This window comes from Rhinolophus sinicus, chromosome 1 (assembly GCF_057876585.1).
Source record: "Rhinolophus sinicus isolate RSI-liver-muscle chromosome 1, RSI-T2T, whole genome shotgun sequence".
Taxonomy (NCBI): Eukaryota; Metazoa; Chordata; class Mammalia; order Chiroptera; family Rhinolophidae; genus Rhinolophus; species Rhinolophus sinicus.
The window spans coordinates 67,092,931-67,119,589 of record NC_142501.1 but is presented as its reverse complement, the minus strand read 5'-3'; the positions used below and the strand labels follow the sequence as shown (position 1 = coordinate 67,119,589).

At 42.0% G+C, this 26,659-nt stretch overlaps 1 protein-coding gene across 4 annotated transcripts in view; it reads left to right on the top strand.

The window, feature by feature from the left end:
* The window catches only part of CPM (carboxypeptidase M), a 63,461-nt gene that overhangs the window by 24,041 nt on the left and 12,761 nt on the right, over positions 1–26,659 (top strand). For 3 of the 4 annotated variants that reach the window (XM_019748976.3, XM_088800665.1, XM_088800654.1), the window contains exons 3-7: positions 10,662–10,759; positions 18,624–18,796; positions 20,264–20,448; positions 21,167–21,334; positions 24,656–24,808. In XM_019748976.3, the coding sequence (XP_019604535.2) occupies positions 10,662–10,759; positions 18,624–18,796; positions 20,264–20,448; positions 21,167–21,334; positions 24,656–24,808 (777 nt within the window). Of the gene's footprint in view, positions 1–10,661; positions 10,760–18,623; positions 18,797–20,263; positions 20,449–21,166; positions 21,335–24,655; positions 24,817–26,659 lie in introns of those variants that run through there. The other variant, XM_088800669.1, reaches the window with a different exon arrangement.

Here is a 26,659-nt window from a genome sequence, read left to right as displayed (position 1 = left end):
GTATAGTTCTATGTTTTCAAAAGAAAGAAGTAGCCTGTGAAGTTCTCACCTTGAGGACTCCATTTCCTCCTCACAACTTCACCTTTTTGGTGATCAACTCTGACCTCTCTTGAGCTTGCATTTCAACTTTACAAGCTCCAGGAGCCACAATCCGGTAGATCAGGTCATGATTTTTTACCTTTGTTTAACCTTTCCCCCTCAGCTTTTAATTTTGAAATTTTTTAAACCTATAGAAAAATTGCAAAAATTATCGTAAAATAAATACACAGTTTTTATGTTGATCCACCATTTGTTACTATTTGCCACGTTTGCTTTCTCTCAAGAGCTCTATCGATAGAATTCACTGAACTTTGAGAAATGGTAAATAGCATGCTTATTTACTAAATACTTCTTCATGCACCATCTAAAAATGGCCTCTTCCTTCCAAACTACAATACACCATTATTAAACTAGAAAAATAATAATCAATACACAATATACTCCATTTTTAAAGTTCTCCGGCATTTCCAAGGATGCTTTTTTTTTTTTCTTAAGGATGCCTTTTATAACATTTTTTTTGCTCTTAGAATGCAATCAAGTATTGGAAACACATTGCATATACTGTTATATCTCTTTAGTCTCATAATCTGGGACAGTTCCCCCTGCCTTTTGTTGACACTGACTGACTCATTTGGAACCAGTTTTATGTCACTGACTGATTTTTAATGAACCAATTCCCCACCGACAAACTCCTGGGTTGCCCTTTTACAGTGATGAGTTGGAGTCTTTCCGTGGCAGGGCCAGACTGGAAATCTTCACATGGTTAAGCCCGGAGATAGTTAAAATCTGTGTGATGGTTTCAATGACTTTGGCAACAGACCATGTAGGAAAATGTTGTGAAAAATATTTTATGGTGACCGTTTCAGCACAGTTAGCCAAGGTGACCTGCTTCCTGCCCTGCCACCATGGCAATGTGCCTGTGCTGCTTCCAGCCTCAGCACCATCCTCGGGCATTTTATTCTGGAATTCGGAATGCAATTCAGTCCTTGGACTTAAAAAGTAAAGTCACCTGATGTCCGGTGGTATGTTTGTGACGGTTTTTGTGCTAATTGATTTTGAAGGACATGTTCTTTCAAGGATAGCCTCTTCCGCTTTCTGAAGCCACACTTCAATTTGTACAAAATCTTCAGTGGGTATGGTTTATCTGTATGGATCTGCAGATCCTCTGGGACGTACATGGCCCCTGGCTGTGAGCATAAGGTCTCTATCCATATGTTATGGACACTGTTTATATTTGAAATTTTTCTTCAATGGCTCTGCTGTGTCCTCTGCTAGGGCCTGTAGTTTGTCATCCGCCAATTAGATGCACTCAAAGCCCTCAAACAAACATGTGCTCACCATGTTTCTGGCACTGTTTGTAAAGGGTGTGAGGATCAAATGAGATAGCAAGCTTATATCGTATAGGTACCATTAATCCCATAACAATGAGGAGGGAACCGATTCTCTCAGAGAGATTAATTAAGCAACTTGCCCAATACCATGTGGCTAGTAAGTGGCAGAGCTGGGATTTCAACCCTGGCAGTTGGATTCTGGAAACTGCACAGTGAATCATTTTATAAGGTGCCACTAAACGGATACTGTATGTCTTTTAAGAAATCCCAGATGCTGTTTTGAGGCAGATGGTGTGCTGCTGAAATATTGGTTTTGATGTCCTTACTAAACTATTGGCTAATTTGTGAGATTTAAATCTCAGAACAGTGATACTAGCGAGAAGGTCACCCTTGGTTAATCTCACATTTCCATTAAATACCCTAGTTTTAGGTCAAGTTTAGTTCTTAAAGGAGTTTAAGGAGAAACAAGTTCAGGGTTTCTCCTGTTATCAGGAGCTCCGCAGCCTTCTGTCTGGACTCGGGCTTGGCTTCCCTTTTAAAGGAAAACCTTTCAGAGCACAAACTCAGGGAGTAGGATGAGGGAAAGAAGAAGTTTTAGCCTAAAGCAGATTATGAGGAAACTAGTAAATTAAATGTCATTATTTCTTGCCACTAAAAGATGAGTTCTTAAATAGGCAATAAGGATAAGCAGGCCTCCAACAAACTCTCTTTTTGGGGGGCAAATGGATCTGAATTGACCTTGTCATAAATTCTAGCTGTGTGACACCTACAGGAACTCATCAGAAACAAAAACAGCAACTGAGAAGAAAGAACCAAAGCATCCACACTGAACCAGAATGCCCCTGACCAATCGTAAAAGAGAACCATTAAATGGACAATAAATATCTAGTGCTAGTTGTAATTATTATATCTTTTAAAATAACATTTAAAAAAATCTCTTTAAATATTTTTTTTGTACTTTAAGATAATACGCAGCTTGGCTATTATGATTGCTGAACTCCCCTTCGAAAAGATGATCTGATTATTTTTTATTTCTCTCCCAAGGAAACAACAAGGGAAGTTCTCAGCTTTTTATAGTATGAGGCCTCTAGAGGTTTTCACTTTGGGGATTTAAAAACAAGTTTCCTGTCTCTATATGAAAAAACACTAGAAAGGAACGTAGGGAAATTACGATGGTTGGGACATAAGAATTATGGCTGGTTTGAAAACTCAATTTTTTTAAAACTTACTATAATTGTATCAGTTATAGCTTAAAAATGAAGAATTTTACAGGCAAAGGAACAGAGTCATCAGCCTCTGATAGAGTGGGAGGAATAGTGATGATACAGCTGCCAGAGGAGGAAATTCTTAGACTCTTGTTTTGGTTGATGGTTGGTAAAGGAGACAAGCTGCTCTGCTTCTCTGGGAGTCTTGACTGTCTTGAAGTCAAAAAAGAAGAAAAGAAAATGTATTCCAATTCACCGCATCTTCAGATTTTTCCTTTCCTTTTTTCAACTGAAAAAGGAAATGTCCCTGAGCCATCAGAAGAATCCTGATTTAGAAATTGAGGTCCTCAAACCTCTCCACTCACCTATTCAGGAAGAAATAAAATGGAACCTAACATCCACATTTCTCAGGTATCATTTCAAAACATTAGTGCCATGGGGGCAAATGTATAAGCAACTAAAATCCTGTCTCCCCATGAGGTCAGAAGTGTCTAACTCGAAGCCAAGCATTTGGTTTGGATCTTGGCTCTCCCTTGCACAGAAATACTCCAACAAAGTCCATCTACTCTGGAATTGATCTAGAAAATTGTGTCCTTTTCAGAGGCCACCCCAGATGGCACTTGGTAGACCAGCTGCACACTTTTCAATCAATATTGGAAAACAACTCCATTTAGCCTCTGGGCCAAGAGTGATCCCAGCTCCAACTGGACTTCCTTATTGTTAATTTATGCAATCATTTATTCATTCGGCAGTATTTATCAGTCATCTACTATGTATGCGCCAGGCACTACACTAGGTGCTTACATACACAATCCTTTGCCAGCAGGAAAGCCTGTGGTTTCAGTAAGTGTTAGGGGAGGAGTTGCAGAAATACTATGGGAGTTCAAAAGGGAGAGTAACTCAGGCTGGTAAGGAGAGGGATAGGACCGAGGGAAGAGAAAATTAAGAAAGATGTTGCATGAAGGGGGCTTTTTGTTGAGTCTTGAAAAGGCAAGTGGAGGGGCGGCTGGCTGGCTCAGTTGGTTAGACCGTGGTGCTCTTAACAAGGTTGCCGGTTTGATCTCCACATGGGGCCACTGTGAGCTGCACCCTCGACAACTAGACTGAAACAACTACTTGACTTGGAGCTGATGGGTTCTGGAAAAACACACTTAAATAAATAATAGTTAAAAAAAAATCTTAAAAAAAAAAGAAAAGAAAAGGCAAGTGGTAGTTCTCCTTTGATCGGGTGGACTAAGGACTATCCATGCAGAAGAAAAAGCATGCGTTAAAGATGTCAAGGCAGATGATTGGCTCCTTTTGAAACTACACATAATTAAGAATGGCTGAGCCTGGTGTGTGGGATTGTGGGAGGCTCAAGGCAGGAAGGAGACAGCCCATGAGAAGTCTCGTGTGCCGTGCTGAGGGGCTTGGGTTCTATCTTGAGGCCCTGAGGGGAAGCCATTGCAGGATAAGCAATGGACCCTTGTGATCCGATTCACATGTGATTAACCCCCAAATAATGGAAAACTTACCAAACATTGTGCTTCTTTCAGACTTTGTTTCTTTCCAATGATAAAAGTGACACCAGAAATAGAAAATCTGTGTTTTCCTTGGTAATATAATTAGTTAGCATTTTCCATTTGTTTCAGCTGACTAAACATCAGGCTCAGGATGGGCATTCAGTGCTTATCTGTCAAATGAGTAAGTGAGAAAAAGAAGAGTTAAGCCCTTTGTGTAGGATGGTCGCTCGTAAAACTTCATCCGCAGATTTTCAAAGGCGTCTGATCACCTTAGGATGGTTGCAGTTGCACGGGGCAGTGCTGGCTGCTGCTCTCAGCGTGGTCCGAGAGCTGCGGTGTACCCAGTCTTTGCCGTCCAGCTCCTGGTTCCCAACGTCAGGCAGTGCCCCTTAAATGGCCTCCCCTACTTACCTTGTTTGAGATTGCCCCACTTTAGTTAACCACATGGTAAGTATTTAGGTGGTTTTGGTGTCCTTTTTTTTTTTTTTCTATTCATGCCCAGTTTTGCACTCAAAGCATTAGGTCAGCTCTGGAATCCTATCCATCCACATACAAATACTGTTTAATGGTACATGAAGATATAGTGAGATTACTCAGGGGAAAAATTCCAAGAGACAGGCTTTGCCGATGATGTCTTACTATTGGTATTTCTTTTCAATATAGTGTTTTCCATGCATTTTAACAGTGATTTGTTGCCTGTCCACGATCAATCCATAGATATGTGAATGGGCATGACACCTTCCAGTGCTATAAAAAAAAAACTGTACATGTTTAGCACTGGATAATTTGGAATTTAGAATGGCCCCAGGCAAAAGAAACAGCCTAGCCCCATGTTGTTTCCAGGCAGAGCAGAGCACTTGCTCTTATCACAGGAGCAGCAGGACTTCTGGGACCCCCCAATTCCTTTCTGACCCCCTTCTTGACAAGTTCCTCTATTCATGAACAAGGTCAGGAATTCCCAGCCCACTGCACAGGAAATGGCAGTTAAGCTTCCTGGGGATTACATGGCAGGGAGGGGGAAACGGGGCAGGGAGGGCATTGCATCTGTCCAATCGTGGGTTCTTGGCTTTGCAAGTACAGACACAGACAGACTGAGTGTTCACAATGGCTGGCCAGAACCCCTCAATTCAGTACAGAAGCCACAGTGAACACTGGGCAGTTTGCCACGAAGGGAAGACATTTGCATGGATTTTGTGTCGCAGAGACAGGATACGTATAGAGCAGATGGGTTTTGTTTGTGTCTCTCCTTTGATTGCTACTCTACCCACCCTACTTTTTTAGCCTCATCTTTGTTGACTAGTAGCCAACCGTATTGCAGGGAAAATGCCTAGCAGCCAGATCCCCTGAAGTACGGCCACTCCAGATGCCACAACTTTGGACTTGCCTGTGTCTTTAAGTAGAGAGCAATTTGGAGACGAACTGGTATACCAGTTTACAATCCACTTTGGGGTTTGGTTTGCACACGAAAGTGAGCAAACAATAGCTTTAACTTCTCAAAGGACCCTCATAGTGTCATCTCAACCTCCTCCTTCCTTGTCCAATTCTCTAGGGGGGAGAAAGAACAATATCTCAGCACCAGAGATGGCACATCACAAACATGGGTCATGTTTCTTTGATTTTTCTTTGATTTTGTCTTTGATATTTTCCATCTCTTAGGTGACTAAAGCAGTGCAGCAGAGTGGTTAAAAACAGAGCGGTTTCTGTGGGTAGACTCCCCAGCTCCATTCCTGGTTACAGTGGTTCTTAAACTTTAGTGTGAAGGAGAATTCCCTGGTCCTCACCCCCTAGTTTTTGATTCAGCACATAAGGGGTGGAGCCCGAGAATGTGCGTTTCTGACTAGTTGCCAGGTGGCTGCTGGGACCACACTTTGAGAACCACTGCCTTATGAGGTTACTTAAGGTTGCGTCTACCTGCATGAAAGGATAATACTAGTACCTACCGCTTATGGTTGTTAGGGTTAAGTGAGTATATATATAAAATGCTTTGAGCTGTGACTACTACTATGCAAGCATAGCTAATCTAAAAACTTTTGCCCATGCTTTTTGTCCTTGTTTTATGCACCTGTGTTTGTTTTGTTTTTGTAATAAGCCAATTAGCAGGTGTGAACTTTGGAGGCAGAGTATATAACCTGACTTAAGTAATGTGCTATTTTCAACTCTTGTAGGGACTCATCTGTCATGTGATACAGGGTTTTGTGTGCTATGTGATACACTCTTCATGTGTGTGGTAATGGGAATGTGCATAAGGGAAAATGAAAGTTTGATATCAGATCTTTAGCTCATTCTTAGAAGCAAGTCACCAGCCTTACAACAAACAGCTTTGTTAACAGGGCTGTTATTCTCACGTGTGCATGAGGACACTGAAACTCAGCACATCGGGCAAGCTCTCTGAAGCTTGGACTTAGGTCAAAGGGTAGTGGTGAGGACATACAGAGATACTTCCAAGTTTGAGAAACCAGCCTCTGATCCATCACTCTGGGTACCAGCCTTGTGGATCAGAACACATATACAACAAGCCTCATGAAAAACTGGAATGTGCCTCACCATCACTGCAGCTCTGCTTCAGTGACTGGGCCACCAGGCAGGGTCTCTGCTTCTCCCTGGGCACGTCCCACGGAAACTCTCAGACGGGAGATAGTCTGATAGGGTTGTTACATCAGCACCCAGCATGCAACGACCCTATAGGATAGCCCTCCATTCAGGTGTCATGCCTGGCTCAGTGGCCAGGTACCAGCCTAGATTTTGTTCTAGGTGCAAACTGTAATGACAGGATGTAGAAACAACTGCGGGGAGCATTACCCCCAGAGTGGGGATGGCTCTGGCCTATCTAGTGCTTTCAGGGAGACTGAGGCAGCCTGGAGTCACCCGACAAGCACAGATTTTGGAATCAGATATACCTGGGGTTGAACCCTGTTTCTGCCATTTAAATCAGTTTCCTCAACAATAAATTGTGGCTATCATCTACCACACAGAGGTGTTGTGACGATCGGGTAACACAGCGTCATGCCTAGCACATAGCATCTGGAGTTAATGAATGGTAGGATTGGTATTTTATTTTTTTTAAATTAGAAAGATGGAAAAGTGAAAAAAAAATCACTTGGTTTTATAGCCCTATCACTTAGCCCCTTATCACTGACACTGTGACGTTTTTAATTTTTTTTTTTAGCATAGTTTATCTGGTTTATTGAAAAACTCTGTTGGTTTGTGGGTTTTTTTGTTTTGTTTTTTTATTTTCGGTTCTTGTAGGGGCTCATTCATTATTTAAGGCTTTACAAGTTGTGGAGCTATTTCCTTCCATGGTATTTTTTTAATGAATGGTCTGTTTTTACATGGTTGTGGTTACATAACTTTGCATTCTGATTTCTTTCACGTTATAAAATATCCTCATGTCATATTTTCATGTACGTAATTTCAGTGGACGTGCTGAAATTTACATAAAATGCTTATTGTTGAACCCCTAACAATAGAGCACTAGTGGAATAAATGGTAGTGCATTCGTCTATAAAATATTAAGCAGCCATTTTAAAGACATAGAAGTACCTATGTTGTCAACATAGGAACATGTTCATGATTATATGTAAAATGAGATGATTTTACTTAAAGATCGACTGGATGTTCACTGCCTCAGTCTCAGCAGCTTTCAAACGTTAATGGGCCTCAGAGTCACCAAGGGAGCCTGATACATGCAGACGTTAGGCTTTATCCCTAGAGTTTGATTTAAGAGAGTGGGTAAAGGGATTGGCAGTTTTACAACAATTCAGGTGATTCTGATGTGGGAATGACACGCCTCTCATTTCTACCTGTTGAAGCTATACTTAATTTTCCGAGCTTTTCCTGCTTCCTCCTGAATGCCCATAGTACTTTGTGGCACTTATTGCCTGCTTTCTTGTCCTGTGGATCTTTGTGAATCCTGAACTGTAAGGCGTTTCTTGATCCTCCAAGCAAACCCAGTTGGGTACCCATGACACATCGCTGGGATTTGTGTGAAGCCCCAAGTGAGTTCCTGAATACAGATAATGAAATGTTTGGAATCCAAGTTTTGTTTACTTTCTAGTGAGGAGAAAGAGGCCAAGCATTTCAAAATTCTTTAGCATACCTGATATTAGCAAGAACTTTGGGGAATAAAGGTATCCTTTCCAACCTTGAAAGGAAAAAAAAAAATCTTGTTTAAATTATCCTTACCTTGGCAATCAGGCTGTGAAAAGTAAATAGTTTGTCCTTTGTGCATTTACTCTGGTCTAAGCCAGAGACAGCCAGTGTTCATTGGAGAGAGTGGTTAAAACCCTTGAAGAGGTTTGTCTTTCCTAAAGCATTGTGTGAATATCTTCCAGATTTATTGGTTGATTTCATTCTCAGACTTTGTGCCATTGAGGTTATTTAAGGTGAGTGTCTCATCTTGCAGTTCACTTAGGGGCCATTTGTGCTAAAATTGAGATTGAGTTACCCACCGAAGTACCTCTTCACGTAGTTTTTATTGGTTTGGTTTCCCTCCTTACTTAAACCAAATAATACTAGCTATCCACATTTGTGTTGTGTTACACTCTCCTTTATGTAACAGGTCAGCTGGCAGATACAGAGTTGGTAAATATTATGTTAAAATGATATTGAAGTTTTTGCCTTGCCTGTGAAGGGATTAGATTCTGTATAAATCTGTGATCATTCTAGCTTTGAAAGTATTAATAGCTCCCTAAAAGAATTCCCCAGAAGGAAACGTAAAGAGCCAAGTTTAATAGCTTGCTCCTCAGATAAAGCGCTCACTTCCTTCACATGAGAATGTTCACTTTGTAGAACTGACTCCCAATGACCGGAGAATTGGTATTATTGGGGAATAAAAGGTTCTGGTTAATGCCATGGTTTGGGCAGGAGACCACCGGATGGCTGTACTTGTCCACATGGCAAACTCAGAACTCTTCTTCAGAATCCTAGTCAGAAGTCAGCCCTAAAACTCTCCATCTGTAAAGTTTTGAAAATTAACCATTTCTTCTTTTATTCTATATCCACAACACCTTAACCACAGTTCTATGATGATATGTCACAGTCTGTGTCATTGTGTGTTTACATGTTGCTCTTATCCACTAGGACAGAAACACTGGGTGTGGAGAGTGTGACTTATCTGTATAGTCTAGTCACCTGGTTAAATGCCTGCATAAAGTAGGACTAAATAAGTGTATGAATGAATGAATGGGGACTCTGCACTGAACAGATGGCATCCATCAGAGAAACTGCATTTTGGGGGTGTTTTCTGAGAATTCCTGCAGTTACTAAATTTAATGTATTGCCCTGTCATGAGAAAACTCCCTAAAATATTGTTATAATAAGAATAAATGGTGAAAAAGACAAGTCCAGTATCTAATTCTCGCTGGGTTCCTCATGGCACTGAGTGTTCCCCGCCGGTGGGACCCTTATTGTTAAGGAACTAGATCTGAAATGCTGCAGAAACCTGCTCTATATTAGCCCATTAGCTGCTGCTGGGCTCCTGGGCTCATTTAAGCCACAGCAGGCTTAAACATTCCAGGTTATTTGACCTTTGTACATATGTGATAGATATCAAACATACAACCCCCAACCTCTGATTTTAAAATGCTTCTATTGAAAGAGCCAGGTGAGTTTAGAATTGAAAAGGACCTCTGCCAGATTACTGGTTAGGAAACCAAGCCTTTTGAGAGATGACAGTTTTCATTAGTGAAAACAGCACTAGAAATGAAATCAAACAGGCCAGGATTCAGGTCTCGGCTCTGGGGCTCAAATCACAGCCTCTCACCGGCTCTGTGATCACAAGCAGTTTACTTCGTATTTTTTTGAAGATCAGCTTTCTCATTTGTAAAAATTGGTTAAAAATCCATCTCAGTGAGTCAGGATGAGAGGTTACCTGAGATAATGTGAACCAGGGTACCATCTGTAACGGCTGCACAGAGCAAACCCTGAACGATCTTTCGTCTCTGCCCTTCCTTGCCCAAATCACACCATCTGTGGCAGAGTTAGGACTGAGAAATTTTCCCTGAGGTATTGTTAGGATGGGCTGTGGTCCCCAGTTCACCTGACAGGACTCACGCGCATCAAGGACCCTTGCCGCAAAGCAGCTGTGCGTTCCATCGGCATTTGCATACGAGATTCGGGATTTCTTACTTTAAAAACAATTTCCCTTCTGCGTTACATGTTTCATTTATGTCGGTTTTTCCCCCCACTTTCCTTACTCTGAGAGTTACAGCACCCTCTCAGTCAACCATCAAGGACAGTTTTAAGTTGGTATAATTGTGTCAATTACAAAGCACTAGGAACGCAGAGCAAGATATATAAACATTTTGGAATAATAAGCTCTGCATAGCCTAATGAGTCTCCAATTTTTAAAAATAGCATTCTAAAAAAGTAAGTAAATATTTGTGCTTAAATTGAAAGGGTTTTGGCTGGCAGTAAACTAGGAGCGTTTTAAGCATGGAGATGTTAGTCATGTGAACTTCAGTCTTCCTGAAACATTAATCAGGTAGGACAAGCAGCATCTTTTGTTTCCTTTTGTCATTCTCCCAGAGTTCATTTGTCATTTGTAGAAGACAACTTATTTTTCTATTTTTTTCTTCCCTGTGAAGGCAGAAACCTGTGGGTTCTTGTCGTGGGGCGCTCACCAAAGGAACACAAAATTGGGATTCCCGAGTTCAAGTACGTGGCAAATATGCATGGAGATGAGGTATGTATGTGGCTTGAATAGCTGAAATGTCACCAGAGCAACTTCCTCTCAGGTCTCCTGAGCTCTGTATAAATGCCAAGAAGGCAGCATAAATTATAGCAAAGAATCTGGAACGGTCTTCCTGTTAGGCCTTCTGAGAGAATGGCAGGAACCAGGGCCGAGCCACCATCGCAGCCACGTGGTTGTTTACCTAGTGCCCTGTGAGGGTAACTTGAACTCTTTTTGTGTTGGGGCTGGAACGACAGTGCCCAAGCTTCCCACTGCCAGCCAAGTACCTGAGCTCCTTCCTGGTTGACTTTTCCCACCTCCCGGTCAGCATCAAGGTGACCCAGCCAAAGACGGATCCTCTATTCGAACCCAAAACAGTCAAAAGATCTCAAAAGGCAATCCAAACTCCTAGAATCTGGCTTTTTGAATACTTTGTCACTTGCTCTTAACCTAATACTCAATGTTTTCAATGCTCAAGTTTAGACAATCAAACTTAGGCCTCTCTCATGCCCACCGTTCTACAAACACTCTTACAGTCCATAATCTCTTGCACTTTTTTTCCAACTTTGCGAGATAAATTCTACTTTTGTTTTGTTTTATGTATGTTATTTATTTTATATTTTGCAAGATACCCTTTTACTGCTCCTACCCGCCCAGCCGTTCTTGCTGGGCATTTGAAGATGCTGACTCTATTTCTCACCTTACGTCCTCTGAGTACCTTAAGACTATGACAACTGTACTATTTTCTGTTCACCAGGACTCCACACAACTAGGCAGTCAAGTGGAAGGGAAAGATAGTTCCCAGTCACCACCATAAAGAAAATGTATGTAGAAATCATGTGTAAACCCCTGTAAAGCACACTTAACTTGAAGGAATGTCAAAGTAAATGTATATTCCAGTAAGTACAACCGGCTGGCTTGTTAAAACACTTCTGAATTTGCGAAAGTGTGGGTGGCATGCTCTAATCAAATGCTGAGCTTCCTGTCCTGGCTTAATCCTCCCCAAACCTGGGCTCTATAGGAAGAGGATCCACCCATCATGACACACAGCCTGCCCTCTCCAGGCATGCGGCCCAGCCTGTCCTGCCGAGTGAGGGCACTTCTTGCAGGCGGAGCTAAGATGCAAACACTTGCCTATAAGAAAGGGGTTGATCTCTGAACCTGATTTGTGAATGGGAGTTCAACCCCCATGTGACTTTTTTTTTTTTTTAACAGAATGGGGCTGTACTTTCAAAGACTTAATATTGCTGGGAGTCTGACCAACGTTGTTTTTAATAAAACAACCGCTCGTTACAGACAGCAGCCCAGACTTCCTTTGGCTATCTAGCCCATTGATCAAGGTCCCGTGGAAATCATTTTTAATAAGAGACATATGGCACTCATTGACTTCAGTAGTTTATTTATTGAATTCCTGGCGTTTCAGAGTCGCAGCCTGCTGCTCAGAAATTAAACCTCAGAACTGAAACTTCCAAAGATAAGCAAGAGTCCTTTCGCTCACTCACCTCTGAATTTGCTTATTCTTTCCATGCACTTCCCCAAATTTCTGACACCTTGCCATCTGAACCCAGAGCCTTAGCACTGAACTCTGCCTCCAAATTAATTTGGTTTGGATGGGTATCTAGTTGTTCCAGTGCCTTTTGGGAGATTTGGGCTCATTCATCGTATAAGAGAGTAGCATGTTCTTAAGAGTAACACCGGAATGAGTATCTCCAAGTCACCTATCTCGTCCCTTTCTTTTCCCTACTCCCTGCTTCCCCCTCCTTGACTGCTGTGGAATCACACTGGGTGGCTTTTTGATAAGCCTTTTATCACCTGTTTTCAAAACAACATGTGAGAAATATTTCTGAGTTTCTACCTTTCTCATTTTAATAAGATTTGCGGATGTGTTTCGTTTTCCTAGACCATCCAGTCCCTCCTTTGCACACACCGGTGTGTTGCATTTCAGAAACCCAATTCTAGGTTTAATTTATGCAAGCTCCTAAGTGGCAGTGCTGACACACGTCAAGTCTAATCGTTTCGTTGTTTTTATTGGGGAATATTGGGAGACAGGGTGTTTCTCCAGGGCCCATCAGCTCCACGTAGTTGTCCTTCAATCTAGTTGTGGAGGGCGCAGCTCAGCTCCAAGTGCAGTCACCATTTTCAATCTTTAGGTGCAGGGGGCACAGCCCACCATCCCATGCGGGAATTGAACCTGCAACCTTGTTGTTGAGAGCTCACGCTCTAACCAACTGAGCCATCCGCTGCCCCTCTGGAAGCTCAGCAGCAGCTCGGTATCTTCAATCTAGTTGTGGAGGGCGCAGCTCACTGGTCATGTGGGAATCGAACTGGCAACCCTGTTGTTCTGAGCTCACACTCTAACCAACTGAGCCATCCGGCCGCCCCCTAATCATTATTTTTAATTGGAAGGGATGATACCAGTGCAGACTGAGCAGGGCTCTGCCATTTCTTACTCCACTATTATTCGCATTTGGGAGTGGGGTCTTTGCCCCCTCACCCACCACCTCCACCTCATTCTGCTACTGGCTGGCTTTGGAGTAAACTGTAACCCAGTATCTACAACAAGAGCTTTAATGAAACCTGGGACCATCCCTGAAATTGGGGACATCTGATACCTTCAGCCTAAATGTGGGTGCAGGAGAGAAGCCTGGGAAAATCACTCCTTGTTCCTTACTCAAGCCCTCCTCTCTCTGTTTTGTGCCTATCTCCTATCCCAATTTTTTAAACTTTGTAGAAAAAACATCTTATGCTGGGTGATCTCTATATTGTTAAGACATGTCTCATTCCTGTCCAATGGAAATATTGAAGTGAGGCCTGACTATGTGCTTAAAAACTTGGGTGCCAATAGTTTGAAACTAATCCAGTAATGTACAAAGTACAGGTCAGAGGCTGGATCCACAAGAGTCCCTTCACCTCAGGGCCTACAGTCATATATATGTGTGTTAAACTTAACTGAATTGCCGTTCTGACACTTTTCTGGAGATTTTTTTAAATGTTTTTTTGTTTTGTTTTCAATTACAGTTGACATTTGGAGATATATTTTAAAGCTTCTGTTTCTTAAACGTCAATGAATTATTTTTATTCCAATGATTTATTCAGGTATAGACTTTTGAAATATCCACATCACACTTAGAATTTCCCATTTGGTGGCATTAATGTATAGTTTATCATATTCCATACATACAGGTTGAAGGGGAAAACATTCTCTGGATAATAGAGACCATATTTTTCAACTTTGAAATACAGGATAAATGATTTTCACACACTTTCTAAATCTAGGAGACATGAGATGTAGTTTGTATGTCTAAATGTTGGTACTTAGAGGGTAACTTAATGTTTACATGAACGATGATAGGACATAAAATGCCTGTCCTAGAAAATCTGGGATGTGTAGTCAACATGCAGTAGAGGTTCCAAAATTTCTAAAACAACAAAAAATTAAAGCTTGTCCTATCAAATGACATTTCCCAAGTTCTTTTTTCCATCACCATCCCAGATGATAGAAAAAAAAAAAAGTCCTGCTATGCAGTGTGGCTTTGGATAATTAATTCTCTTTTTGGATTTAGACAGAATCCTTATTCCAGACAAAGTGACTAATTCCTTTTAAGCATGTATTACATTCCCCATATAACCATCCCTTTCTCTTCATTTCCCTTTTGGCGAGACTGGGCCGAGGTGACCAGAAATCCTGAGTGCTTGACCTGATCAGAATTGTTAGTCCCACTCCCGTAAAATTCGTTCAATATTGAAAATCCTTCACATGAAATAATCATTTGTACACCTCCCCTCAGTAAGCACCTTAAGTCCTCGTTTTCAGAAAGTTCTTCCTTGAAATAGTCTTGATTTTGTAATGGTTTTGTCAATAGTAACAAGAGTGGGGTAGCCGGTTAGCTCAGTTGGTTAGAGCGTGGTGCTGGTAGCAGCAAGGTTGCCAGTTCAATCCCCACATGGGCCACTGTGACCTGCGCCCTCCTTGGAAAAAAAACAAAACAGTAACAACAGTCATTTTGGAGGGCATGACATACCAGGAACTGGGCAAGATACCAGGGCTACAGGGAAAGCCGGTTAGGATCCCTGCCCTCAAGGCTTCGATGGTGGAGTGGGAAGGTCAGTCAAGGTGAGCGAGGACAGTGTGATGTGTGTGCGCAGTATTAGGATAGCACAAGTGTGGAGAGTGATAGGGCCACACAGGCAGGTCATGGAATCCAGACTTTGGGAGGGCAGGGACAGGTGTGCGAGATAATGTAATATTTAGGCTGATACTTGAAGAAGAAGGATGTAGCTAGTTAATCAGGCTGATGAATTAAATCTGTAACACACTACTGTGGAGCCCCAGAACTGACAGGCTTATTTTTTCCCCGAGAAGCTGCCTTACAGTGTAACATTTCAAAAATAGATTCCATTGTTAGGACAGCTGAAGTCTTGTGCCACCTCTCACTCTCTCACAACACACTACCTCTGTTGTGGATTGTTTCTTCAAAAAAAAAGGTTTGACATTGTTTATAAACATTCTTTGAAGAGCTTGAACAACCAATTTTATCTACCTAGCAAATTGCAAATTGACTGAATTGAACTAAAACTGATAGAGCATTGTTTTCTATTTTATGGGTTATTGCCATTTTATCTACTGGATGAATTATGAATGAAAGGTTCCAGAAGCTGGTGTGCTCACGCAGCCTTTCAGTTTCTTAATGAGGGATTCTTTCATTAAGTCTACACTCTCCCAAAAAGGAAGTGAGCGTGCTCCATGGAAGACTGGTTAAGCTACTAGAGACTGTTTTGACCACATTCTTTCTTAAAATTTGGATTCTCTAAGGTTTCATATTCAACGACTTAATTTTAAATGAAGGGAGGTTTATACATAAAACATAAATGAGTGTTTGAGACATTTATATTGAGGTTGGGAAGAATTAATTTGAATACTATTTGGCATAAATCTTCTGTTACAGAGGCAGCAAAATATGGCTCAACACAAAAAGAGGACTTTGTTTAACTGAAATTTCATCTGTTTACTTCAGCATTTTTTAAATTATCTGACTCTTCGTTAGTTCTTTATTGTATTTCCAAGATTCTTATTTACCTTCTGCAGTTAAGAACTTGTGATTTGTTTTGGCATGTGGAGACAAACAGAAAATACCTTGGTCATACATTTGTTTCCTTGAAAAAAATCATGATTTTATTGTCTTTGTAAAAATGACATAGGTTTTCTTTAATTTAAAAAGTGACAGTAGAAAAATAAGAGGAAATAAAAATCATTCAGAATACCATCACTAAAAAAATAGCCATCGATACTGTTTGTCGGACATCTATGCATGTCTGTAGTAAGCGAATGAGAGGGATTAAAGGATATAAAATTAAATGTGTGTCATATCATGTTATATGTTATCTTTAAATAAGTATGAGATTTAATTTTACTTGGATTTAACAGACTAAAACTGAAGTAAACTAAAATAATTGGTGAACTTGAAAAATATCTTCTCAAAATAAGAAATTAACTATCAGAAGATTCTTCTAAAGTCAAGGGAAAACTTTGATACTCTAATCATTTAATCTTTAAAAAAAAAAAACTTTTGATAGTGTCTTATGAGCCATTGCTATGAAAAGTGAAGAAATTAGCACTTTGAAAAGTCCTCTCTCCTTTCCCTCCCTCTCCCCTAGCTCCTGCCCTCTGTTAATTATAAACTTTAACTTTTATATTCTATCCTGTACCCATGTTACTACAGCTGCTTAATCCAGTTCTACAGCTTAATCATAGCTTCTTTACTCTCTGTTTCCATTTGCTTTTGATTGAGTGAATTTCATTGCCAATTCTTGTCTTGAGTTCTGGCATGCTCGCGGATGCATGGTGCAGATAGTTAAGAGGGAAATTCACATTTAGAACCACATGGGGTTCGGATATGGCTCCCGTCTGGACCGGACTCAGACAAGCCTCCGTTTTTTCCTGATCTGTCCCTCTGATTGAACCAACCTACAGTCTCCAACCACAGTTAGAAATTTCAGGAGCTTCCTCCTACTTTTCCTTTACATGTTTTTCTTCCATTGCCAGAAAAGCTCCTTAAATCAACCACATTTTCTACATTTAAAGTCACCTTTCGAAAATTAAAATCGGGCGGCCGGTTGGCTCAGCGGTTAGAGCGCATGCTCATAACACCAAGATTGCAGGTTCGATTCCCATGTGGGCCAGTGAGCTGCGCCCTCCACAACTAGATTGAAAACAACGACTTGACTTGGAGCTGATGGGTCCTGGAAAAACACACTGTTCCCCACTATTCCTCAGTAAAAATTTAAAACAAAAAATTAAAGTCACCAGCCTCTTCTCCTCCGGTTTTAGGGTAGCCAGTAAATGGCTCATGGAAAATGTTGCTTCCAAAATTGCTTGAGCTTCCAAACCATAGAGTTGGAAACCTAGCTTTTTGGGTTATTAGTTTATAAGGACTTTCCAAGTGACAATTTGGATTGTAAAAATTAAAATCACAGTAGGGGAATAAATAGAAATCAGTAGGAAAAAATTGAAGTCAGAATTTAATGTATTTCCACTCTGAATTTCGTGGCTACCTATGAATATATAATTCACATAATCCAAATGTTCTTGGTCCCAGTTTCAATTATTTTGTGTTCATTAGGATAACAAAATCATAAAATGTGGTCTCTGCTTGCTTGCTAGGGAGGGGCATAAAGGATGGAATTGCTCATCCTCTGTCACAACGATGAATTCCCACAGTGGAGTTGTAGTTGAAAATTCTTTTCCTGCCCACAACCAACATTAATGCCTCTGACCATTGTCCTTATTTAATCACCTGGTGCCCCGATTTCTCATTTACCAGCCCCTCAGTAGCATCTGATCTTATGTAAGATCACTCAGAAAGAGTCCTTGAACCCAAGATTACAGGGAGAAAGTGATACAGCCTAATCAAATCTTCCTATAAGTCTGAAATGTAATTACTTAAAAAAAAATAATAGTAGTAAATCTCCCCCTTGGGAATCATAAAGCAAGATTTCTCACACGCCTTCAGTTTCCTAACCACTGGTACCTAAGATACATTTAGGTGGATGCGACCATTTTATTTTCATAGTCATGCTTTAATTGTAATGTACATTAGAAATGTATCTAGCAAAATGGTAATGACATAGAGTTTTTCATTTTTAACATAAGTAAAAAGAGCCAATTTAAAGAAAATACAAATAATAGTATAGATACTATGCAGCTATGGCAAAAAGAATTGTGAGGATGATTTGCAAACGACTAAAGTTAATGAGAATGTGGAAATCAGAAATACAGTGATATGGAAAAATTGCACAAATGTGCAATAGGGGAATTTGGAAATAAGAGAACTTGGAAATAGAGGGATATGGAAATCAGAAACCTATTTAAATTTTGCTCACTACAAACTTGGATTTTTCTCCATTAAAAAATCTACATGTCCATGCAGTGGTTCTCCGTCTGTCATCCACTGAGACGTCCCTGATGGTTTTCACGTGCACCATGCGTTCTCATGGAGACACACAACTCCCATGCTAACCCCATCTCTTTCTCTACCACTCCAGAAAGTATTTCGGAAGGGGAGCAAATTGGAAACATAATAGCAATAACCTTTATTCCATTTTAATTCATTTTTTAAAAGTAAACTATTTATGGATGGGTATTTTTTTAATTAACGTAAAAAAAACAACAAAAACCTTTTACTAACATAGTTTTCAATACACCGGTGATTGATTGGCCTTTGCCAGGGTATCAGTATGCTTGAGAAACAGTGGTCTCACAACTGGTGTTGGTCTCAGATACCATGTGTAGAGAATCCCTTGTTGGGGAATTTGTGCTTTGGGGGCTGTTTTCCTTGTTTTCCTCTGACCTAATAATATCCTCTTTTCTCACATATAGACTGTAGGGCGGGAAATGCTGCTCCATTTAATTGAATATCTCGTAACCAATGATGGAAAAGACCTTGGAATCACAAGTTTAATCAACAGTACCCGGATACACATCATGCCTTCAATGAACCCAGATGGATTTGAAGCTGTCAAAAAGCCTGACTGTTTTTACAGTAATGGAAGGTAATGATGAGCTACCCAATCTTTATTAAAAACAAAAGGCCCATCAGAGAGAACCCCTGGGCCCTACAGAGCAGTCAGTGAACCATCTCATTGCCAGTGTAAGGGCATTGCTGTGCTACAAACTCTTCAGAGCTGCCTTCCCATTGCTCTTAGGATGAAAAATAAAATCCAGAATAAGGCAGCTTTGCTCCTGTGCCCACCTTACTGCTTCCTTCATCACTCTTCCTCCTCCCCCGACACCCTCCACCTTGTTTCAGCCGCTCTAACCCTCCTTCTCCTGGAATTACGTTCTGCACAGCCCGTTTCCCCCTCCTCAGCCCTCTCACTGCTGAAACAGCACTTCCTAAAAGACTTTTTCCTTAGTCTGTATTAGGTCCCCAATTATAGTGGTCCTCTTACCACCTAGCACTTTACCTTCATAGCACAATTTTAATGTCTAATGTCTTATTTCATGTCTAAACTATAAGCTACCTGAGGGCAGGTGTCACGCCAATTGTGTTCATCGTTGGTAAATCCCCAGGGCCCAGCAGAGTACCTCGGCCCTCAATAATTACTAAAGAACTAATCCCAAAGAAGAGTGAGTCTTGTAGTATTTCTGATTTAAACTATTTAATTTGTTTCAAGCTGTCTCGGGATGTTTAGCATTTCTTAAATATCTAATATGCATTTATAGTTGTGCAATGAAAAATTTGTTTGCTTTTACCAAAAATAAATAAAATCTCACCACTGGATTCCCTTCAACTGTCAAGTTTTTCTAGCTTATGTAAACGTGGCCGGTTCACTTTTTTGAAATACATTTGTATAAAGTAGCACATTCCTGTTGTTTCTGTTATCAAATGCTAGGTAACAAACCACCCCAAAATGTAGAGACTTAAAACAACAATCTTTTCATTTACTTTCAATTCTGTCAGTTAGGAATTTGGGCAGGGCAGAGCAGGGATGGCTCATCTCTGTGCCGTGATACCTGGGGCCTCAACTGGGGTCTGACGACTCTCCCAGGACCACATGTCTGGAGTCTCAGGTCTGGCTGTCACCAGGATACCTCATTTCCCCATGTGGACTCTCCACATGGTTAGCATTGGGACCTGAGGATTCCAAAAGGGGGTGTCCAAGAGCAAATGCCCTGAAACGCAAAACACTTATCAGGCCTCTGCTTACATTACAACAGCTACTGTCCCATGGGCGAGAGCAAGTCACACAGGAGGGGGACTGCATGCTCTTAGGTTGGTGCAAAAGTAATTGTGGTTTTTGCAATTATTTTTAACCTTTTAAACCGCAATTATTTTTGCACCAACCTAACATATGAATGCCAGGTGTGGGTCACTGGAAGCTGCTAAAGCACACTTCTACCACCCCTGTATTCATAGTTGGAAAAACACCTGGAGCCCACACCCAAGGTTTACACACTGCACGAATCTACTCTCTCACATACCACCAGTAAACCCTAAAAAATTCTTTCTTTTACAGGGAAAATGGTAACTTCTATGACTTGAACAGAAATTTCCCCGATGCTTTTGAATTTAATAATGTATCCAGGCAGCCTGAAACGATGGCAATCATGGAGTGGCTGAAAACAGAGACGTTTGTCCTCTCTGCAAACCTGCACGGCGGGGCCCTGGTGGCCAGTTATCCATTTGACAATGGTGTTCCAGGTAAGCAAACACGGGCCAACTCTGGCTCCCCAAGTCCGGAGTGAAACCGCGAACTCTCTGCCTCTGCGTGGGGATTAACTCTTCTCTCCACTCAACTTATCTGGAAGGCATAGAAAGAGCCTCATTTGCTCAACTCTGAGCTCTCCTTCCTACAATTTATAAACAGTACACGGGCAGCATGGCTGAACTGACAAGCAACAACAGGATTATGTGACATTCATCGGTGAAATAGTAATATCGGGATTTAGATGATCTGACAAGCAGCAACATGGCTAAAAGAAAAGAAAACTAGAACTGACTTTTCTTTGCTAATTATATGAGTAATAATTGCTAACGGCTCTTAAAACTCTGCAGGATGAGCTATGTACCTAAGGACCTAAAATATTACAGTGGCTTCCTTTAATCCCTACTGTGCCTAAGGAACGTTTACTGACCTCCAGAAATTAGCTAGAGTGACTAAGAGGATATTTAACTGTTAAGCCGATTTAGGAGGAGTTTGGATATGAATGTGGCCTATTTTGTGTGATATCACCTTGTGTGTGTTCATTTAAAATAGCAAGAAAAGTAGAGGGAACGTTCGTGGAAGTGGGGAGAGGATTTCTTTCTGGGAAACGAAAGCCTGTGTGTGTGATAACATGATGCATTTGCTAATGCGATGTTGCAGCTTCCTCTTACTCTAACATCAACCGAAAGGTCTTGGTTTGTCTTTCACACACAGCAACTGGGACAGTACATTCCCGGAGTTTAACCCCTGATGATGACGTTTTCCAATATCTTGCAAATACCTATGCATCCAGAAATCCCAACATGAAAGGAGATCAGTGTAAAAATAAAATGAACTTTCCAAATGGAATTACAAATGGATACTCTTGGTATCCACTCAAAGGTGAGTTTGTCCTCATTTCTCCCATGTTTCTTGTTGCCTGCACCCAGAGGGGCCAGCTGGTTTCTTTGACCTCTGACAATTGTCAAAAGTTCCTGAGTCACAGTGCAGGCCCTTCAATCGTGTCTCTGTTGGCTAATATCACAAGAGCAGTGGGGGTGACTGATCGTTTGAGGGAAGCTCAGACATGTCCCTCACTGCCAAGGCCACCTTCATTCATTCGGATGCTTGGTCAGCATTTTCCTACTATGATCAGGAACTGTGCCAAGAAAGATGAACAGCAGGACACAGATCTTAACCCCAAGTTTAACAGGGAAGAACAACATGCAGATAAGTCATTGTGATGGCAGCATAATTAGAATAGAGATGTAGAAAAGGTACAGTGTACCACAGGTGTAAAGCCAAAATACGACAGGGAGTAAGTAGTAGAGACCTTGGAGAAATGTAATGCTTACGTGTCATCTGATGGGGACAGCTGCTCCTTAGATCCAGTTAATTATTGCATGCAGCAATGAGTGGGTTCCAATACTGCCAGATCTTCCGGTTTGTAAAACAAACTGGATTTGTACAGTGAAGTCTCATGATTTTAAATGTTGCCACATTGCAGGCTAAACAAAAGAGCTCTTCAGGCTGGATACAGGGGTGGGGGCAGAGGGGGCTCCAGTTTTCTACCCTTGGAACAGGATGGCCAGGTGAAGGGGGAGGTGAGGAGAGCGCCAGGTAGGGAACATGGGAGGGGGGATAGTCTTATCAGCAGGAATAATATAAGCAGAAGCCCAGGAGTGTCAGAGAACTCATCCTGGTCTGGAACCTGGGAGAAAACAGGAGGCACGTAGGATGGAAGGGTGAGAGGGAAGGTAGTGGACAGTGGGCTGGAAACGGGTTTCCACGGCCTCGGTGGAAAGTGTATCCTTTGAGACTGTTTAGCCTGATCCTACCAACAGCAAGTTGAAGGCCACTTCCGCATTTGTCACTTTGGATGCACAGACTATAAGCAGTCTTGCACAAGCTGCTACGTTTGTGTCTGGGCGGCTTTCTGCCAGCTTTCCAGGTAACACAAATAAGCTAGACCACAATTGGTAGGCAGCAGGGCCAGCTCGATACCACAACACCCCAAACTTCCCTCCACTGTCCTAGGTACGGCCTCCCTACCTCCATCCACCTCAGGGTTCCAGCTTCGTCTCTGCTCATCACTCTTCACAGGGATGAAAGGGCCCTCTCCTGCCTAAGGCAGAGCTGTCCTTCATGTGTACTGACTTTCAAGACAGATCCAGGTGTGTGGGAAATTAGCTAGGAACCCATCCTGCTGCCAGGAATTGTTCTCAAGTGTGCCTGTGTGTAAGCTGTGTATCCTTCTGAGAAGAAAAGCAGACAGCCAGCTACTCTGAGGAGCTTAAGGCATTCTGGCTCAGCCTGGAGGTGTTGTCAGCCGGGCCTGGCTGGCCTTATCCAGAGCCGCGCACTCGCCACGCTTGGCATCCTCAATCATGCACGCTTTGCACACCTGTTTCACCATTTAAATTCTTTCTACCTGAGACACAGTCATCACACCAAGGGCTTTTGTTTTGTGTCTCTCACCATTTTCTCCTTCTTCTATTTCATGGTGAAAATGAGGTCAGAGAGAAATACAAAACTTTTCGCTAGAAAGGACAGAGAAATTCTTCCTGGATGGAATCTGGACCTACATTGATACTACTTAACATTTAAATACTTTTTTGATATAATATTTTGACCTTTTTGTGAGCATAAAATTTTCTCTACTTTACTACTTCCCAAATACCCTGATGGAGTTGAGAATACATATTTTATTGGGCAGATATCAAGCATAACAAATTAAAATCAGGCAGAAACTACTTCCCTCAAAGTTACTGTATTTCATCAAACCCAAAATGGCACTGATTGTAAAGTACAGTGTACTACCAAGAAAGAAAAAAAGAAGTTTCTAGCCGAACTAATGACACAATGACATTTTTCAGCTATCATATTTAAGACACCTCCCAATTCAGAGATTTTAAAAGATGAAAAGTTTTGCATTTTAGAAAATATGAAATACGAGTATAACCCCTTGAATGTAGGGTCTCTAGAGTTAAGAACTGGACAGTAAGCGTGGGCAATGGCAGCCCCAGAAGCAGGAGGGGCCTGGGCCTTTTCCCTCCCAAGGGTCAGTCAGCACGGCACCCTTTGTTTTCTCCACAGCAGCAGTTTGGCATCAGGGGTAAAAGTACGGGGGCTCCAGCAGGAGCCTGTGCCCGTCTATCATCCCCTGGCTAGAACCCCCGGGCATGTTACTTATCTGTGATTAAGTTTCCTCATCTGTAAAATATGGTGTCATGCAGGGTGTCAGGCGGGGTCTCAGCTCCCGCTCCCCACATAAGAACACAGGACATGGTGAGGCCAAAAAGGAACACCCACGGAGCCATAGATAGGGGAGTCATACCACTGTAGTCTCGCTGGTGGCTGGGTTGGAGCCACAGGAAGCAGGAGCCACACGATCCGCAACCTGCCATCCACTTCTCTCTGCCAACCCACCTCACTTGCTAACTGCAATCCATCCTGCTAACCGCAATCCGCACTTGCTAGCTCAGCCACCATCTTCTTGCGAGCCCCCATTTTCTGCTAGCGTAGCCATAGCCGTTAGATTAGTGGCCAGTGTCTCACTGGTTACAGCTGACGGCCAACTAGCCACAGCTGATGGTCATCCAATCACAGCTGATGGCCATTTACTACCTGAACCAGCACCTTTCCACGTGAGGCCGAGAGCCTGGAAACTGCACTTCTGGCTCTCTCCCTACATATGGGTAATAATTGCTGCAAGGCTTAAATGAGTTGATACAAAGCACTTCAAACAGGACCTAGCAACAGTGAACAATCAGTAAATGTTAGCCGTTATTACTCCTCCAAAGTAGTGTGCTTAGCTTTACATAATAAATGTGTATTTATAAATGATTTTTAGGAATATTTTTAAAGAAATCTCACTGTCATTTACATCTGTTTAAAATGTAATTTAGGGAAGAAATATAATTTGAAGAATCCTTTTGGTAATAACGTATGATTACAAAATAGGACTCTTCCGCTACCCCTCACTTAATTCTGCTGCACAGTTGAATGTCAATCAGCTGTGATCCAGTTACCCATATGGGAATGTTTAGGACTACCTGGTCATGCCTGGGTAATTAAATGTCAAACCCTAATTTTATATGCTAATATGTCAAATTCATCTTTTCCTGTTCACATGTATTTTCTTTCACTTGTCCTCAAAGTACATGACCCTTGGCTCCACTCCAATTTTAGATCTTAAAAAATATTAAATATGCTTGTGTTTAGGTGGAATGCAAGATTACAACTATATCTGGGCCCAGTGTTTTGAAATCACGTTGGAACTGTCATGCTGTAAATATCCTCGCGAGGACAAGCTGCCATCCTTCTGGAATCTTAACAAAGCCTCGTTGATTGAATACATAAAAGAGGTGCACCTAGGTTTGTAAGATTTTCTTGTTAATTTCTGTTAACACATAATATAGCATCTGGCAGAACCTTTGGGTTGAGAAAACGTGAGCCCCTATTTGTGTCTTGGTGCTGCCTCATTTTCAGTACCAACTAATGGTTAAGCATTCTCTGTGCATGAATTATCTGTACTGTGTACGAAATGGAGTGCCCCTCAGTTCACATAAGGGAAAGTATGGTGGTTACTTTAATATAGGGGTATAAAATCCAGAATATTTCTAACTTTACATGTTGAATGACCTGAAAATCTGGCAAAAGATCAGGAAAACAGGTCATTACTCTGTTACGTCATTACCCAGTAAAAAATGCAAAGCCGAGTTTGCTTGTCACTTGCTATACAGTATCACAGATTCAGAGAACACTGGACGTGCCATTTTCGCTTTTTTTTCTAGAACTGAGGTCCTAGCACCATTAGCTTTATCCCCTCCCACCCCTCAACTCTGCCAAATGACCTGGGAATCTTCCCAGCCTGTTTTCCTGACGGCTGTCTGGCCTTTATCACACACGGACAGACTAAATGTGGCAAGAGTGGTCATTCTCAAACGCGCAGCATACTCACCAGGAGGGCTTGTTGAAACACAGATTGCCAGGTCTCAGCCCCAGAGTTGGACTTCGTGTGTCTTGAATGGTTAACATCTTCCCAGGCGAAGCTGGTGCTGGTCCAGGGACCAGGCTCTGAAAACCATTGCACTAGACAAACACCCTGCTGGTGATGATGATGGAATCACATAGTTCATTTAACTCGTCTGTGTCTGTGGGCAGGGTGTGGATGGCTCTTCTGCATTGCCCGAGTTAATTTTCTCCACTCTGATGGCTTGGGGGAAGAAACATGTCAGGAACTGGTATAATAGTTATGCTACCACATCAAGCCAAAGTGGAGGGTGTGTGTTTGTGCTGAACAGGTTTGCATCGTAGGCCTATTGCGTAATTCCCATAATTTTCTGCATGCTTCACATCAAAGCTTTCCACCTGCTAAGAGATGAAGATGGTTGACGGAGGGAAAAGTCAGAAGCACAGGGGTACAACGCTGAGTACGAGGGGAATTAAGAGTTTCCCTTGGCCACATGTCCCCAGAATGGAGGCCCATCCCCTTTCATACCTGTATCCCCATCCCCTCACCACAACACAAGTATGTATAGGTGACTGGTGAACTCACAGGGCTGTGCCTCACTGGCTGAGGCATAGATGGGGTAGGTTGATTCCCTGTGATGAGGCTTGTGACGAAATGTCATCTTTTCCACCAGCATTTTAATATGTAGTAAGCTTATTATTGGGTCTTTCTTCTTCCTAATTATGTCATCAAATTTTGTTTTAGGTCCTCTTTTTTTCCCCCCTTCCTCCGCCTCCCCCCCCACCCCCCACACACACACATTCTGGTTCAAGCTGTTGTTTCTCAGTCTAGTTGTGTAGGACACAGCTCCCTGGCCCATGCTGGCATTATGAGCCTTGCTTTCTCCCCGGTTGAGGCCGTCTGTCGCCAGTCGTCGGTCGCCCCTCATAGCAGCCCATGGTTGCCCACGGCAGCACACAGCAGCCCGCGGCAGGCCATGGCAGCCCCCAGCAGCTCACGCCGTTTTTGGGTCCTCTCTTGCTTAGTATTCTGGTATTTCTCCACTCGATTCTCCTCGCAAGGCATGTAATAATTTAGCCTTTCTATTGTATTTCTACCTACATTGATCCTTCACTGTGTTACTCGGCCTATTCTTTTCTAGAATTCCTCCCCCATCAGCATCAACATGGGAGGGCAACTGAATGTGAAATATGCTCCCGGCAACTGCAGTACTATTTTCTGAATTTCAGTCAAGGTTTTTTGCGAAGTACTGC